This window comes from Myxine glutinosa, chromosome 7 (assembly GCF_964187855.1).
Source record: "Myxine glutinosa chromosome 7, kmMyxGlut1.1, whole genome shotgun sequence".
NCBI lineage: Eukaryota > Metazoa > Chordata > Myxini > Myxiniformes > Myxinidae > Myxine > Myxine glutinosa.
The window spans coordinates 29,216,799-29,235,244 of NC_136267.1; the positions used below are offsets into that span (position 1 = coordinate 29,216,799).

At 47.1% G+C, this 18,446-nt stretch overlaps 1 protein-coding gene across 2 annotated transcripts in view; it reads right to left on the reverse strand.

The window, feature by feature from the left end:
* LOC137431081 (CMP-N-acetylneuraminate-poly-alpha-2,8-sialyltransferase) overlaps window positions 1–18,446 on the reverse strand; it is a 113,249-nt gene that overhangs the window by 17,930 nt on the left and 76,873 nt on the right. The window contains exons 4-5 of one of the 2 annotated variants that reach the window (XM_078781386.1): window positions 5,706–5,999; window positions 5,173–5,496 (exon numbers count right to left, since the gene is read on the reverse strand). In XM_078781386.1, coding sequence (XP_078637512.1) covers window positions 5,490–5,496; window positions 5,706–5,999 — 301 coding nt within the window. In that variant the 3' untranslated portion in view covers window positions 5,173–5,489. Of the gene's footprint in view, window positions 1–5,172; window positions 5,497–5,705; window positions 6,000–18,446 lie in introns of those variants that run through there. The other variant, XM_078781385.1, reaches the window with a different exon arrangement.

Genomic DNA, 18,446 nt, shown 5'->3' on the forward strand with positions numbered 1-18,446 from the left:
GCACCAACCGGAGCTGTTTTCGGATGACGTGCTGATGTCCTTGGACTTCGCGCCAGGCTTTGGGCCGACCGGGCCGACGTGCATTGAAGTCCTTTCCAAGGGTGTGGTGCTGACCGGGCCGCCGTGGTGCTGACCAGGCAAATGTGGTGTGGTGCTGACCAGGCAAATGTGGTGTGGTGCTGACCAGGCCGACATGGTGTGGTGCTGACTGGGCCGCCGTGGTGTGGTGCTGACCGGGCCGCCATGGTGTGGTGCTGACCGGGCCGCCGTGGTGTGGTGCTGACCGGGCTGACGTGGTGTGGTGCTCACCGGGCCGCCGTGGTGTGGTGCTGACCGGGCCACCGTGGTGTGGTGCTGACCGGGCTGACATGGTGTGGTGCTCACCGGGCCGACGTGGTGTGGTGCTGACCGGGCCGACGTGGTATGGTGCTGATCGGGCCGACATGGTGTGGTGCTGACCGGGCCGCCGTGGTGTGGTGCTGCTGGGGCCCCCGCAGCCGTGATGCCCCCCACCCCACCGCCCCCAGAATTTCCATGTTTTAAACGTTTCCCAGTGTGTACCCTGGATTAGAATAGGTACACCGTATCCCTGCGTGTCGTAAGAGACGACTAAGAGGGTTGGCATCAGGAAGGGCATCCGGCCATAAAAACATTGCCTCAAAAAGAGAACCATGACAATTACAACAACATATGGGCAGGGTACAGCCCGAAGTGGAGATCCGTTTCTGAGGTTTGGGACATGGAATGTAGGGACAATGACAGGGAGATCAGGAGAAGTGGTGGAAGTATTGGTCAGAAGAAGAGTGGACATATGTTGTGTGCAAGAGACAAGATGGAAGGGAAGTGGTGTGAGAATGGTGAAGGGTAGGCAGGGACAGAAATACAAGTTTGTGTGGCAAGGGTACCTGGAGGGCATGAATGGTGTTGGTGTCCTGTTTTCTGAGGAGTTTGTAGACAGTGAGGTGAGTGTGACGAGAGTGAGTGATAGGTTGATGATGGTGAAAATGATGATTTGAAAGCTCTTGGTGAACGTCATCTCGGGATATGCTCCGCAGGTTGGTCGGAGCGATGAAGAGAAGGACAAGTTCTGGTGTGCGATAGAGAAGCTGATGGAAAACGTGAAAGATGAGGAAGTTGTTGTGGTAGGAGGAGACCTAAATGGACATGTGGGAAGGAGTATGGATGGTTTTGAGGGAGTTCATGGGGGTTATGGATATGGTGTGAGAAATGGAGAAGGTGAAAGGATTTTTGAGTTTGCTGATGGAGCCGATTTGTTGATTTGTAATACTCAGTTCCAGAAAGAGGATAATAAGCTTGTTACATACACATCAGGTGGGTCGACGACAACCGTTGACTACCTGATGGTGCGTAGGCGAGATAGGGGGCACCTCCGGGACACAAAGGTGATCCCGGGGGAGGAGGCTGTTTCACAACACCACTTGGTTGTCTGCGACATAAGGGTGAAAGGTGCGAGGAGAGCTCGGCGGGTGAAGTACCAACCGAGAATGAAGGTGTGGAGGTTGAAAGAGGTGACAGTAAGGGAGGCATTAAAAGAGAGGCTGAGTAGGGTAGAGGATGATATGGTTGAGCTTGAAAGTGGTTGGATGTCAATGAAAGCTAGTCTGTTGGGAGCCATTGGTGAGGTATGTGGATGGACAAAAGGACCACCGAGGCACTCGGAAACATGGTGGTGGGATGATGAAGTTGGAAAGAGGATTGACGAGAAGAGGAAGAAGTTCAAGGAGTGGAAGAAGGCGAAGGGTACGGGAACAGAAACAGCAGAGCATGAAAGTTATAAGGCAGCCAAGAAGGCTGCAAAGAAAGAGGTGGCAAAGGCACAGGAGGCATGTAGGAAAATGTTCGGAGAATGCTTGAATTCGGAAGAGGGTCAGAGAGCAGTATTCACGATTGCAAAGCAGATAGCGAAAGAGAGGTGTGATGTGATGGGGGTGAGTTGTTGAAGGATGAAGTGGGACAAATCGTTGTGGACCCAGACCCAAAGGAAGATGGAAAAGATATGTGGAAATGCTGTTGAATTCAGAGAATGAATGGGATGGCAACATAGAGAGTAACCCAGTTTTAGGACCGGCAGAGAAGATAACTGAGAAGGAAGTTGAGGAAGCGATAAAAGCAATGAAGAGTAGAAAAGCGGGAGGGCCGACGGGAGTTGTGGGAGATATATTGAAGGCAGCAGGAAGTTGGAGTGTGAAGAGAATGACAGAGATCTGTAATCTGGCGGTGAAAGAAGGCCGCATTCCAATGGATTGGGAACCGAGTACCCTCGTCCCTCTATACAAGGGGAAAGGTGACCCTCTAGCGTGTGGCTTGTACCGAGCGATAAAGTTATTGGAGCATGGAATGACGGTATTGGAAAGGGTGTTGGAGAGGAGGATAAGGAAGAAAGTGAAGATCGACAAAATGCAGTTTGGATTTATGCCAGGAAGAGGAACGACAGACACGCTTTTTATGGTGAGGCAGTTGCAGGAGAAGTACATGGAGAAGAGGAATGAGTTGTTTCTTGGGTTTGTTGATCTGGAGAAAGAATTCGATAGGGTTCCACGCAAAGTATTGACATGGGAAATGAGGAAGTTAGGAGTGGAGGAATGGTTGATCAGAGTAGTGATGGCAATGTACAAAAGAGCGTGCACAGCTGTAAGGACAAAGGACGGGAACAGTGGTGAGTTTGAGGTGAAGGTGGGAGTGCATCAGGGGTCGGTACTAAGTCCACTACTATTTGTAGCTGTGATGGAGGTGCTGGCTCAGAACGTAAAGGAGGGTTTACCGTGGGAGTTGTTGTATGCAGATGATCTGGTGTTGATTGCGGAAAGTATGGATGGACTGAAGGAAAAGATGAACAAGTGGAAGGAATGTATGGAGACAAAAGGTCTGAAGGTGAATATCAGAAAGACGAAGGTGATGGCAAGTGGTAAAGCATGTGGTGAGGTGGAAAGAACTGGGAAGTGGCCCTGTGCTGTGTGCAGGAAGGGTGTCGGAGTGAACTCCATTCAATGTACAATGTGCGCTGAGTGGGTTCATCAAAAATGTAGTGGTCTGAGAGGGTCATTAACCAGTGTGGCAGCTACATTCAAATGTAAGGTGTGCACAGAGGGAGCTGCAGATGGAGGAAATGTTGAGTTGGATCTTGGAGATGGTGTGAAGCTGGAAGGTGTGAAAACATTTTGCTACCTCGGAGACATGCTGAATGGAGAAGGTGGGTCAGACTCGGCAACGGTTGCTAGAGTGAGATGTGCATGGAAGAAATTTCGAGAACTGAGTGGCGTGCTGATGAGGAGGGGAGTGTCGTTGAAGCTGAAGGGAAAGGTGTTTGCTGCTTGTGTGAGAAGTGTTATGATTTATGGGAGCGAGACATGGGTAATGAACATAGAGCAGCAACGAAGGTTGGAAAGGGTGGAAATGCGAATGGTTCGATGGATGTGCGGAGTATCGTTGAGAGAGAGGAAGACAAATGATGAGTTGCGAAAAATGATGGGAATAGAGCCTGTGATTGATGCTGTGAAGAGGAACAGGTTGAGATGGTTTGGTCATGTGTTGAGGAAGGATGAAAGTGACTGGTTGAGAAGAGTGATGGAAATGAATGTAGAAGGAAGTAGAGGATGGCGAAGACCGAGAAAGACTTGGCTAAAGATGGTGGAAGAAGAAATGCGGGCAAGGGGGTTAACAAGGGGAGATGCAGAAAATAGGGCAAAATGGAGAAGATTGTCATGGGGCCCGCGAGGCTAATCCCCGCTCTAGCAGGGAAAATGGCCTTAAAATGCCTGTTGTTGTTTTGTTGTTCTTACTATCTCTCTCAGAAAAAAGTCTGGAAAACCCTCACATCTACATTTTAAACTATCCTAATGAGGAAGTACAGCCACACCATATCCTTCCTACCATCAGCCATTATCTTTCTTGGGCAAACCACATATATACCTCAAAAGCCTCCAAACCTCCAAAGCCAGCCGCCGACTGGGCATCCTCCATCATACAAAGTCTTTCCTTGGCACACCTGAACAACTATCCACCTACAAGTATTTTGTCTGCAGCATGATGGAGTACTTCTCTCCTCTCTGGGTTGGCCCTGCTGCCTCACATCTTGCTCAGCTTGATGCAGTGGAAACTTAAGCCTTCAGGATTATTGGAATCTCCCGCGATTATGTTGAGTCTATGAGACAATCACTTCACGAACACAGACAGGTGGGTGGTCTTTCCGTCTTCTGTCGCCTCCTTTTTGATTTTGCACCCTCTACCCTTTCTATGCTCTTTGTCCCCCGCCCCCTATCAAACAAACCCCTTCTGGTGAAACTACCTAAATCTCGGATCACAGCTCACCACCACTCATTTGTTCCTCTCTTTCTCCACCTGTGGAACTAGCTTCATCATTCTCTTCAATCCCACTCCTCCCTCCAGGTCTTCAAAACAGCTGTTCACCACCATCTCAGATCATCCACAATCCAAAACCATGATCTTTCCTACACTTGCTAATCCCCACATCCCACCCAACCCAAAGCCCTTCTCCTTCAAAACTCCCAGTTTTTCCCAACTGTGTGCTTCCTTCTGTATCCATCTTGTCCTTTCCTGTTCTCATTCATCCCCACACCCATTGCGTGTCCAAATCTCCCTCTGTCTTGGCCTTCAACTCTGCTGTTGGTGTTTCCCCCCACTCTCTACTGTTCCTTTTGTCCTGTTACATCCTGATTCGCCCAGTATACTAGCTCTTCTGCAAGCCTTGATTATGTATACAAAAGTCTATAATTAGGCCATGACCTTAAAAATTATGTCAACCCCACATACTTTCCATTCACATTATTGATGCAAAATTTCATTCCGAAAGTCTCAGCCAGCTCCAAGATGCAGCTCGGAAGTTTATACAGTTCAGCATACAGTTGGGAGTACAGGAAGAAGTTTCCTTTTTTCAAAATGGTGGTTTTATACTCATTGGGGTCGAAGAAACTCTATGGTACCATTACAATTTTGGGGCACTAATTGGACAAACAAATCTTAGTACAGCCATATAAGCCTCCCCCTGTCCTTTTGGGGGAGGCTTTACTACAATGGCACTCGGTAGAGCACATACCTCTGCCAGGATGAACAGTTTACGTTTTGTATCCCACTGATACGCCAGATCTGCATCCAGATCTGAAGTAAAATCGAATCGGCTTGTTCTCGTCACCTACCCATCTCATACACTGAGTTTTGTCATAACTTGCCCATAACTTTTTGGGATATCGTGCTGCATATTGTTTTTGGCCCCATCTCTCAGTGGTAAATAATCACTTGGAAAAAAAAAAAAAAATTCTCGTATCCAAGTCCGAATCCGGATCTTCACCAAAATCTAAGCAATTCGTCCTCGTCACACACCCAACCTGTATCAAGTTTCGTCCGAATCCATCCATGACTTTTTGAGTTACCTCGGAAAATGATACTTCTCAGAAATTGGGAGCGTAGGAAGAAAAACAAATTCCAAATGGTGGTTTCATACTCTGTAGGGTCTAAAATCTGTGGTACAATAAAAAAAATGGGGGCATTACTTGAAGAAGCAATCCCAACAACAGCTATAAGCCTTCCCCTATCCTATAGGTGTAGAGGGGGAGTCTGAAATATCTGCACTTCAAAAAACAACATATTGTACATGTGACTTCAGACTTCACTGCAGCTTCAAATGAACCACAGAAAGTACAATTTCCTCCAGGTGTGACTCCACTTACCCACGCACAGCGTGATTTAGACGAAGAGAAGGTACAGCAGTGTGCAGAGAGAGACGCTCATGTGCAATCAGCTCAGTAGCAGCATCGACCCAGCGACGCTCAGGTGGTACCATGAACGCCGGGATCCAGAGAATGCCCTTCCCTAACGCCCGCAGCCTCGCCACAAAGTGGTCATGAAGTGTAGCGTTACGCAATCCCCCGTAGAAGCGAGGCAAAATCGATGGGTTCATGGTAAGGAAATCCGTGCGGACGCCGACATCTCGCTTGAAAGGCGTCACAGGAGCCATGTTGCACCTGAGGTTGACAAACAATTTAAGAGGCAATTAAATTTCAATTGAATTCAATTATTTAAATAACACTTATTTCCTTCTTCAAATCCAATACGATACAACGCATGAAAACAGGAACAGAAGGTGGCATGCGTCCCAGAAAAGCAGATTGCTCGTGTTGGGCACCCCATAACAAAGATGCAAAATTACACATAACAATAAAAGCACTGATTAGGTAACAACCACAGGCAATAAACCAAGGCACAAAGTCAGGTAGTTCTACAAAATCAATTTGGAATTGGAGGCAACACGGGAAGAATGGTTTAGAATTGGAGCGGCTCGATATTAAGTTATGAATTGCAACTCGAGAGCAAACATTTCTCAAACATGTTTGAAATTTATCATGACGGGGAATACTTTAAACCATCCGTCATGTCATTCCAAAGTTTGGACCAGAAAAGAGAATGTTATGCTGGAAAGATACATTTCTATGATTAGGGAGATGAATATGAGATATTGATCTGAGAGCACACCGACTGCACCAGCGGATGTAATTATTAAAAACAAACGAGTTACACAGATAAGGGTGGTGTCTGTTCACACAACTTATAACTTATATTATTCCTATATATATATATATATATATACACAAAGAATTAAGTTAAGCACCCCCCCCGTTTTTTTACAACCTCGCACATTACAAGTTTGTTGTCGTCAAAACAGTGTAATATACCCATGATATTGCTATATTTTCTGGAGAAGTGATATTATGGTCACATAAAAACATAACAATCATGCCGTTTTCAATATTTTATTCTGAATAATTTAAGGTGAAATTTTTTGGGAATTTTAGGCATATTTTCACCTCAATTTAAGTATGGAGCTATAGGTCCATCACGGACAGTGTGGATGACGTTTATGTTTTCTAACGTACAGTCATTGTTCTGAGAAGACCTCTAGCGATCTTTGCGTCAATAACGTGTGTAGGACCCACGTGATCGGATCACTGACTCAACCAATCACTTTTTTTCACTTTGATCACTCAATTTCATCAATGGATAATTGCTAATGTCATACCAATCATTATTTGATCTCACATACCTTAGAATATATGCCAATGTATACATATACATAAAGAATATATATTAGGGGGTGCTTACCTTAATTCGTTGTGTAGGGGTGCTTAACTTAATTCTTTGTGTATATATATATATATATATATATATATATATATATATATATATATATATATATATATATATATATACATATATATAATAATGCATTTATTTTATATAGCGCTTTTCAGGAAGCCCAAAGACGCTTTGACAGAGTGCAAAACATAATGCATAGCAAAACATAAAAACAATTGCAAAAAAAGAAGAATCAATAGGGAAATATTCAAAGCACAAAGGAGGGAGAAGGAGAGGAGATAGTCAGGGGTTAGATGCTGTGGGTTAAATGTTGAATGCAGTGTTGAACAGGTGGGTCTTGAGTGATGTTTTGAATGTGGTGAGTGAGGAGGAGTCTCTGATGGTGTGAGGTAGCGAGTTCCAGAGGGTGGGAGCAGCGATGGAGAAGGCCCTGTCCCCCCAGGATCTAAATTTGGTCCGGATGGGGGGGGGGGGGGGGGGGGGTCAGGAGGTTGGTACCAGCAGAGCGGCGGTTGCGGGTGGGAGTGTGTCTGGAGAGGAGGTCAGCCAGGTAGGATGGGGCCAGGTTATGGAGGGCTTTGTAGGTCAAGAGGAGGATTTTGTACTGGATTCTCTGGGAGATGGGGAGCCAGTGAAGCTTGTAAAGGACGGGGGTGATGTGGTCACGGGTCCGGGAATGGGTGAGTAGACGGGCAGCGGAGTTCTGAATGTATTGGAGTTTATTGGTGATTGTTGAGGGTGAACCATAAAGGAGGCTATTGCAGTAGTCCAGACGGGAAGTGATGAAGGCGTGGATGAGGGTTTCTGCAGCCACGGAGGAGAGGGATGGACGGAGACGGGCGATGTTTTTCAGGTGAAAGAGGCTGTCTTTGTGATCTGTTTAGTGTATTTGTCGAAGGAGAGGGTTTGGTCAAAGATGATGCCAAGATTCCGGATGTGAGGGGAGGTGGATACTGGGAAACCGTCGATGTTGAGGGCAAAGTTATGGGTGGACTTGGTGAGCGTTTTTGGGCCAATGATGATTATTTCAGATTTATCACAGTTAAGTTTGAGGAAGTTGATTTGAAGCCAGGATTTTATTTCAGTGATGCAGTTTGTCAGGATAGAGTGGGTGGCGGTGGAGATGGACTTGGTGGAGATGAAAAGCTGGATGTCATTGGCGAAGCAGTGGAATTGGAGACCATGACGGCGGATTAAGTGACCGAGGGGGGACAGGTAAAGGATGAAGAGGAGGGGGCCAAGAACTGAACCTTGGGGGACACCTTGGGGGAGGGGAGCAGTGGGGGATTTGCAGTTATTGATGGAGATGAACTGACGTCTGTCAGAGAGGTATGATTTAATCCAAGAGAGGGCAGTGCCGGTAATGTTAAAGGTGGTTTCAAGTCGGGTGAGGAGGATGGTGTGATCGATGGTGTCAAAGGCGGCGCTGAGGTCGAGGAGGATGAGAATGTTGAGGTTGCCAGCGTCAGAGGAGAGGAGAAGGTCGTTGGTGATTTTGAGGAGAGCAGTTTCAGTACTGTGGTTGGAGCGGAATCCGGATTGGAATGTTTCATACAGGTTATTGGCAGAGAGGTGATGTTTGAGTTGAGTGGCTACAGCGCGTTCCAAAACCTTTGACAGAAAGGGTAGGTTGGAGATGGGTCTGAAGTTATTTAGGGTGTCAGGGTTTAGTCCAGGTTTTTTCAGAATGGGGGTAACAGCAGCAATTTTGAGGGATGGTGGGACGATGCCTGTAGACAGGGAGGAGTTTATTGTTGCAATGATAAGTGGAGAGAGAGCAGGAAGGGAGGCCTTGACAAAGCTGGAGGGGATGGGGTCAAGAGTGCAGGTGGCAGTTTTCATGCATGAATTCGAATTTCATGCATTTTCATGCATATATTCGAATATATGTATGTATATATATATATATATATATATATTGTTACGGATCCGGGGGACGGCACTCCCGTTAGCAAGGGGGGGTTAATCCCCTTGTCTTGTTAAGCTGGCCGTCCGACCGGTCCTGGGGGTATGACGTCACGCCCGGTCAGCGCTGAATAGGGTAGTAGGCCAATCCTTCCTATGACCTAAGTACCAGCGCCTTCCGGTACGCGAGGAGATACTCCCGCCCGGGCCGCAGCGTAATAGATGGATTGCGCCGAGCGAAGCGAGCTGCGACGCGGGCCGTTAGCAAAAGACTAAACCCGATTGTAAGCGGTTCAGCCGAAATCGCGCCACAGGTACTCAATGGGGAAATCATTAAAGCGATTGGATGAGAAAGAAACCAAAGAATAAGAGGGAACAGGGATTTATTAATTATTTACACAAAAACCAAAACCAAAGAAGAAGGGAACGAAAGCAATTCACAGAAGAAGAAGAAGACACAGCGCAAATCCTTTGACAGTCTTACTTAAACCCACAGGACAATACAGACAGACGCACACGAATAGGGAATTGCAGGCAGGAATGGTTGGAGGGATGAGAAGGGCAGACGGTCCACGGAGCTGGCGGCAGGGAGGTCCGGGGATCGTGGCACGACATTGAGGTCCCGCTTGAGCATCCACGCTCCGGTTCAGTGGCGAAAACCCGGTCGTCAGTGCTGGTTGGTATCGCCCACGAGCGTGCCGACTCTCACTCGCCGCTGGTTGTTCGCGCCAAGAAAATGAATGGTCGATCCTCCTCTCTCAACTCTTTGGGTCGTGCTCCCTCACTCATATGCCTCTTACCGACTCTCTTGAACCTCCTCACGTGTCTCTGGTGGGGGCCTCGCGCCAAGGGTTTTATTACCACGCCCTTGGAACCCTCTCGAACTCACCAGACGTTTCTTGCCACGCCCTATCAAGCCATGCCCACCGAGCCCTGGTTGATTGTTAAGGGCTCTCTGACTCCACCTTTGATGACGAGGTGGTGCCACGCCCGTGCTCTGGCGGCTCCTCCCCCCTTCTTGGCCCCGTGCGTAATGGAGTTTGGCGCCAGGCAGCGAACGCTGCTGGGTGAGCAGAGGCGGTGTGATGCCCACGAAAACAGCCCAACTGTTACTGGCACTTTGAAGAGATGATTGGGGAACTGAAAGGGACCTATCTTAGTTGATTGATGCAACGTAGAGTCAACTATTGGAAACACAGCCTTACCTGGAACACATAATAATGACATAACTAAAGAGAGGTCCTAAAGTGTCCTACGTGTTGTACATGGACTAACTAAGGTGCAATCTTTAATTAACAGCCAATTAAGGGGACATGTACACAGGGGTCATTTATAAGGGAATTTACTACTAAATTTACATGTGATGGTTCTAAAAACCGTAACACAGCACCCTCATTCCTCACATGACGTCCTGGCCCGAAAACTTTACTTAATGTGACACTCAGGTGTGGTAACCCTCTACTATTAACTTCTCCCCTGAGTGCGACATTTTAAAAAGAGTTAAATATGTCCCGCCTGCTACGTTGCACCCTACCTAACAGATTAGCACCCACAATTAACCGAATTGCGGAATTAATTCGCAAACTATACATGTACGGTGGGGAGCATTAATTACAAGACACTATTTGTATTTACATGGGAACCCAGGACCTGTCATTTTTGGGAAACAAAGAGAATCCTGCGGGAGGGAGGAAAAAGCATGCACTGCACCGATACACCACCTCTACATGCCCGGGGATGCAGAATTGATATTGCAATGCATCCCCGAGCATGCAAACACCAAAGCACCAATAAAAAGCACCATCAAAGCACCATCCAGTGCACAGTCATACATTTCAAGAAAAAAAACAACTGTTGCACGGTCTTCTTTCTGCTCCCTCGCTGGCTGATGTTTCTTCCAGATGTTGTTGTTCTTGGTGGCTTGCTGCCTATTTGCAATAATAAAAAAGGCACACAACGCGTCCATTTTTTATTTATAGCCCACAGGGGCCAACTAAGGGTGGTCCACCTGCAGGGCAAAAGGGGCCACCTCACCGTGGTCCGCAAGCAAACTTTCCTGGGCCACCGTGGCCGGTCCCAGCAGAGGGGCCAGGCCCCAACACGTGGGGTCCATCAGTGGTGCTCGGCCACAGTACCGTGGTCCATATGGGTGTGGTGCTTAGCCACAAACGTGTGGTCCATAAGGTGGTGCATCGATCCAGGCAGTTGGCAGCGGCGGCTCGGGCACACAGATGCGGCTCCCGCACGCTCTCCCTCAGTGCCCAGAGAGCACGGTCCATGGGTGGGGAGGAAGACAAAGCAGAGTCAGCGATGGGTAAGGGCGCAAGGGTACACATCAATAAAGGCACTGCAGAGGTGAGGTGCGCCTAGAGATCGAGCGGAGAAAGCTCGTCCCTAACGTACGTCACCCCCCCCGCCCCCTGTCACCTACTCTACCCTCGCCCCTTACCCCGTATTTACACGACAATTTACAAATTCATCTCTATCGTCTCGTCTTCCCCATATCTCCCCTAATCCAAATTCATCCACAATCCCTCTAACCAACCAAATTTGCCATCACCCAATTCATCATCAATCCCTCTTAAGGGTGTAGTACTGGTGAACAGGTGTTTTTTTTTATATTTTAGCTGAACAGTTTCCTTATAGTCTTATAAACAAGAATCATGCTATTAGAGGTCATAGAAGTACCCCTAATTATTGTTATATTTACACGCAATTTACAAAAAATATAATATTTTGCATGAAATTTGTTATAACTTTAATTTGCATCATTCTTTTGGGCTGAAATTTGGACAGGATATTCAGAATATCACTTCCTTTAAAATGATGAAGGCTTTTGTTTATAGGAGTAGCCATTGTGGATTTATTGAAGGACAACCAAGTTTTATCTGGTAATTGGCATAATTAGCTTATTAGTGAACATTTGACATAATTTCACAAAATCCTCTCATCAGGTAGTAGAGTAACACATGTATAATACATGTACCATGTTTTGTGTGAAAAGAATGATAGGTGACATAGAAGATAGAAGTAGAAATGTGTTCTTTGTTTTTCCTTGTTTTTTATTGACGGTCTAATTTATGCAAATTATATGCATGTAATATGACAAAGAAGCGTTGAAACTGGTCTGAGTTAAAGCCAAGATTATATCTTTCAAGAAAAACTGAAAATTAGATATTAACTTGACTTTGTTTTTGTGTAAAGGCCTCTCAAAGGTACCTATGTAGTTTTCTCAATTTTTCACCAGTACTACACCCTTAAGGAGGAAGAGATGGAACAACCAGCACAATGTCACCCCCACGTCATGATGCGTCTCACATTCCCAAAAACATTTGCAACAAAAAAACAATAAACAAACCATGGCATGGCGTGGAGCACTGTCGTCACCTCCGGTGAGTGGGTGTAGATGGTGCGAGGATATTTTTAATCCTAACTACTTTCTAAATGACATTAACACACTTTACACTACCCGGGGTCTTTCCCTGCAAAACCATTGGCCATCTTACTCTATGCGGTTCTAAAAACCAAACTCCCATTGACCAAACTGTGGTGCTCATCAATTTGGGGTCTCACTCCCCCGATTCAACTCCCTGTGCCTTTGCACAATTTCAGGACTGGGTCGTGTGGCGCTCCCAGCAGGTCCGCTCACCTGCACACCTCCGCCACTGTAGTTGCCTCCGAGCTTACCTGCTCCTTACCCTAACCTATCGAACTGGGGAAGGCCCTCCCTGGCACTTACCCCCTCGATGCCCTCTCTGGCACTGGGCTACCCGGGTCCGTCCTCCGGATTCTCGGGCCCCATTCACAACTCTACCGGCTCCCAGAGCCCACCTGTGGCCTCACCTGGCCGACATCCTCACAGTGGCGGAGTGCCCATTTAACCATACACACCAACAGGCCACACGCCCAGCCATTTCCACGTCACTAATGCACCCATCCAAACACCATTCTACCACACGCACCACAGATGCCAATATCCACCACAATTTACCTACACCCCCTACCTACTCTTAAACTACCCTCCCCGGGTATTCGTGATAGGGGCCCATCTTCCTCATCCACTCCCTTCACACCAACCACTCCACTCCACATATTCCACCAAACTCACTCCACACCATCCATTCCATACTCCATTTACTCCAGACCAGTTATTCCATTCAACCATTCTCCATACCCTGTTCACTTGCACACCTGTGTTCACACACACCTGGTTGCTCTTGCACCCTCCTTTCCTCCCAGGCTTCTTCATTCACTACAATGCCATTCACCCACACTCACAATACTCTGCTCAATACTCTTTCTACACACACACACACAGCATCATCTGATCTAACTACTCCCTTCTGAAACTCGCGCTCCCCGTCTTCCCTTATACTATTGCGCTCCCTCGTTATTATAATCCACTAATCTGCTACATCCCCTCTACAGGTACAATGTCGCTACTTAACCCTACAGTTACCTATGGTCATCTCTAGATCCCTAATCCATTATCCAAACCCTCCCTGGCTTGGTTTGCACCGCCATAACCACCATAAAACTATAGCTCATGTGCCTGGGATGGAGGTGAGGGATGGTGGATTTGCCATCCCTCCACATCGGGCATCTCCCACTATCAAATTTTGCCCATCCAATTTTTCTGCCAATCAAAATTTGCCAATCTTTACTGCCAATCATCTTCGCCAATCAAATTTACCAATCCAATTTGCCAATCACCAATTTCCTACTCCTACCCAATGTCCATTAAACTTGAGCCTCGGTGCGTCATTCAATTCTCAAAGCGCGGCTTTGCAAAGCCGAGCAATGAATGCGGGTGGTTTGTCTGCTGCGGTTGTGTCCGTCCGGCATTCGGTTCAGGGGAGGAGGTTTACTCGGCCCGAGATTCCAAGGTCCACCTCGGCGCGGAGCCTTTCGGTCTCCCGCCCGATGGCCCAATCTCGCCCGGCCGGAACGCCACAACCACAAGGGGTCGCCGTCCCGACCCTTCCTACCCTCCCTCGCACCGGGCCGCCCGCTCCGCTTAGCAGAGCACGGACGCGACCGTGCAGGGCGAGGCCTGGCCCGGGTCGCGCACGGTGGTTCTTTTGAAACCGCCATGATTACAACCCCCGCTGGTTCCCGCAGTACCCAAAGCCCGGCATGGACCGAGGGCTCGCGTCGGCTAACCGTCGGTCTAACCGCTGCTCCGTTTAACGTCGATGCTTCACTTGCATGCTCACACCACGCGTTCCGTTCCTTATTCACACATCCAGGTGTCTCCATACAGTTCGTTATTGTACTTTCTCTTACACACCCCCCAGGTACACTCATTCCGCTCACAGATTTTGTTACACACCTGACCACCACACACCTTGGCACACACTCGTCGTTCGCCCACTTCATCAACACACCTCCTCGCGCCCACTCCTCGGTCACATCCTCTGTGACAACCATGGGTGTGCACTCTTTTGCACACCCAATCACGCGCTTCACCACCAACTCAGGTGTACATTCCCGCACACGCTCGACCATTCCAGGTGTGCATTCTTTCTCACTCTCGACAGCACACTCACTCCTCGGTGCACACTTTTTCCTCACACACACCTCCGTTCCACACCTTTCTCGCGCACCTTCTCGCGCACTCTCTCTCGGTACATACTCCGTACCACTCATGGGGGTGCATTCTTGCACACACCCGATCACCGCCGCACACCCTGGCTCGCCAATACCTTCCGCATTCCCCATCGTCGGACATCCTTGCACACATCCTCTTTCCACGCACTCTGCACCAGTCGCACACCTCACCAGCGGGCTCTCACGAACGCCCGGGTCTAGCCCAACACCCAAGCTCACTGAATCTCCCCTCACACCATATACATTCCCGAGCATATCGCCACTCACCTCGGCACCTCTTCTCTTTCGCTCCTCCTCCGCCACCTGCAAACTCTTTATTTGGTCAGTAAGCACATCATCACGCTGTGAGCACAGACCTTGCACCAATTCCATCACCTCCTCCTTTATCTCCTTCTTAGTCTCCCTCCGTCTCTTCTTAATTTCACTTACCCCCTCTTCCACTTCCTCTAATTTTTGTTTCACCTCCTTTATTTCCCGGTGCGCCCCTTCAATTTCTCCCTCTAAGGCCACCTTGGTCGTTTCTATGTGCATCCTGACTTCCCGTTCTTTTGTCTCCATTTCCCCTACCACCTCTTCTAACCTCTTCGTCAGTCCCTCATGTACCGTCTGACATTCCTTCTTTGTCGCTATTAGTTCTTTCTTTATTTCCTTCTGCGTCGCTTTCAACCCCCCTATTACCACCGTGTTCTTTTCCACCTGCTCCCCTAACTCCTTTTGTCCCACTGTCAGCTGCTCTACTCCCCGCGTCAGGTCTTCTATTCCCCCTGTAACCTAGCCGTGCTGTTCCTCACCTCTTTCTCCATGCGCTCCTCACCCCGCTTTACCTCTTCGCGCACCCCCGCGACCTCTTCGCTCACTCTGTGCCTTATATTCCCCCCCCCCCCCCCCCATCTCTCCTATTTCCTTCGTAGATGCAGCCCTCATCTGCTCCAAACCCCCCTTGTGGGTGTCCAATTGGGTTTCCAACCCGATTTTTACTTCCTCTATCTGATTCCCCATCTGTTTAATTTCCCGGGCGGATTGCTCCCCTATTTCCCTCAATTTCCCTTCCATATTGTTTTCTAACCTCGTTAACCCATTCTTCACCCCTTCCATTTGGTTCTCCTGGGCGGCCATTCTATTTTCCAATCCCGTTAACCCATCCTTCATTTCCCCAATTTGATTACCCACGTCCTCCAATTGGCCCCCTAATTTGCCTTCGAGCCCCCCTATTTGGCTTCCCATGTCATGTCTCAACTCCCCAATTTGATTTCCCAATTGCTCCCCCATTCTTTTTTCCCATTCGTTTCAATTGTTCTCCTATCCTGTCCATACTGTCGTTCTTTTTCTGTATTTCCGCCATGAATTGGGCCATGAAGGCTTGCATTTGGACCACCCCCATTGGTGCAATGGGCGCGGCTGCCGCAGCCACGTGCGAGGCGCCATTTTGTGCGCCTCTAACCTCGTGCGTGAGGCCGCCATCTTGTGCGCCTGAAATCCCCTCTGCCGCATTCGTATTGCTTTCCTCCTCTCTCTCCCAATTCTTCCCTGGGGTCCTGGGTTACCTCCAAACCCTCTTCTTCTACCCCCACCGGCATCCGATCGCCTTGATCATCCATGGCACGACTTCAATTTAGGATGTTAAACAAAATTTCGGCCGCTCCAAATTTTGACCAAATTTTTAAGATGTTTTAAAAATTTGGTTCGGGCCTCAAATCCCACTCCCAGACAGCAATTGTTAATCTATATATATATATATATATCTGTGCAGCGTCTGTCCTGTGTTGTGTTGTCCTGTGTTGTCCTGTGTTGTCACTGAGCTACTTTCTCAAACTTTTGTGAAATCGTACCAAACTTCTGGAATGCACATATCTCTCCTGTCGGTATGTCCTAAGGGTATGTGTTTTTGAAAAAATTTCCAATGTTGTTTTTATTTTATTTTTCTGGGTAATTTTTTTTTTTTCAACTTCAATTGTTTATAAAATGCGATATCACGTATATTACAAATACATTTGTGCAAAATAATTGTTTGAATTATGATTGGTTTAAACCATGACAAAACGGCAACTCGGGTACAGTCATTTATCTATATATCTACACATCTGGGCAGTGTCTGTGTTGTCACTTAACGACTCTCTCAAACTTTTGTTTCTGTGGTTGTGAAGTGTTTTTAATAACGTTGTGGTGGTTTTGAATCACGTGGTGGTGAGGTATTTTGAATTATGTGGTGGTGAGGTGCTTTTAAATGACGTGGTGGTGAGGTGTTTTTAAATCACATGGTGGTGAGGTGTTTTGAATTACGTGGTGGTGAGGTATTTATAATTACGTGGTGAGGTATTTATAATTACGTGGTGGTGAGGTGTTTTTAAATGACGTGGTGGTGAGGTGTTTTTAATTTCGTGGCTGTGAGGTGTTTTTATTACGTGTTTTATGGCTGTGAGGTGTTTTTAATTTCGTGGTGGTGAGGTGTTTTTATTACGTGTTTTATGGCTGTGAGGTGTTTTCAATTTTGTTTTGTGGTGGTGAGGTGTTTTTAATTTCGTGGTGGTGAGGCGTTTTTATTCCGTGTTTTAGGGCTGTGAGGTGTTTTTAATTTCGTGGTGGTGAGGTGTTTTTATTATGTGTTTTATGGCTGTATGGTGTTTTGAATTACGTGGTGGTGAGGTGTTTTGAATTACGTGGTGGTGAGGTGTTTTGAATTACGTGGTGGTGAGGTGTAATTATCCCAAACTTCCAGTCTGCACCTACCCCTCCTCTATGTATGTGCTGAGGGGTTCTTTCTTGAAAAAAAAAACATTCAACCAAAATCTTCAACCTAAATTGCCTATAAAAATGTAATATCACAAACACAACAAATAAATTTGTGCAAAATAATTGTTTGTATTATGATTGGTGCAAATCATGACAACACAGCAACTCAGGTACAGTCATTATCCTCAGCTAAAACAAGCCCGTTCCTCAGTAACGATGCTTGGTGAGGCGAGCGTAGCGAGCCGAGAAAAGCTAATATATATATATATATTTATTTAAAAATAAATAAATATATATATACATAAATATAATTAAATTGATATATGTGGGAAAATTACACGCCTCGCAATCAAACCCAGGTCCTCGGGTGAACCGTACCATCACATGCCTTTGAAACTGATGTATTCAACGCAGCCCTTGATCTTCTCCATCCCAGGCAAGAGGGAGGCGGCAAATCATGCTGACTCCCTGGCCACCACCATCTTGTGTGTCGTGTGTGTGTGTGTGTGTGTGTGTGTGTGTGTGTGTGTGTGTGTGTGTGTGTGTGTGCGTGTACTGTGCACCACCAATTTTCTCAGAGATTGCCAAACGGATCTTCGTCAAACTTGTAGAAGTTAATCAGTGTGTGCCAGGGAGTGTTTTAAGCAAACATATTTGAAAAAATAAAAGTTGGATATTTTTTGGGATATTTTTTGTCAATCCCTATTTCGTGCCTAAGCCTATTATATGTAGTATTATGTGTTCACCAACAGGAAAGTGGCCAGATGGAAGCCAAACAGTTCAATCTTGGTTTCATCAGACCACAGATTCTTGTTTCTCACAGTCTGAGAGTCCTTTCGGTGCTTTTTTGCAAACTCCAAGCGGGCTTTTTTTTTTTTTTTTGTATACAAGATCGAGGCTCGTGCAAGAGCTAACATTAATCACACAAAGAGTCAAACCGACACATAACACACAAAATAAGGGGAGCGGTAGAGGTATGTGATGGAAGGGAGGGGAAGTGGGGAGGAGGCAGCTTTGAGGAGGAGGTGGGAGGGGGGAGAATTGGAGAAAAATAGTAGGGTGGAGATTTGAAG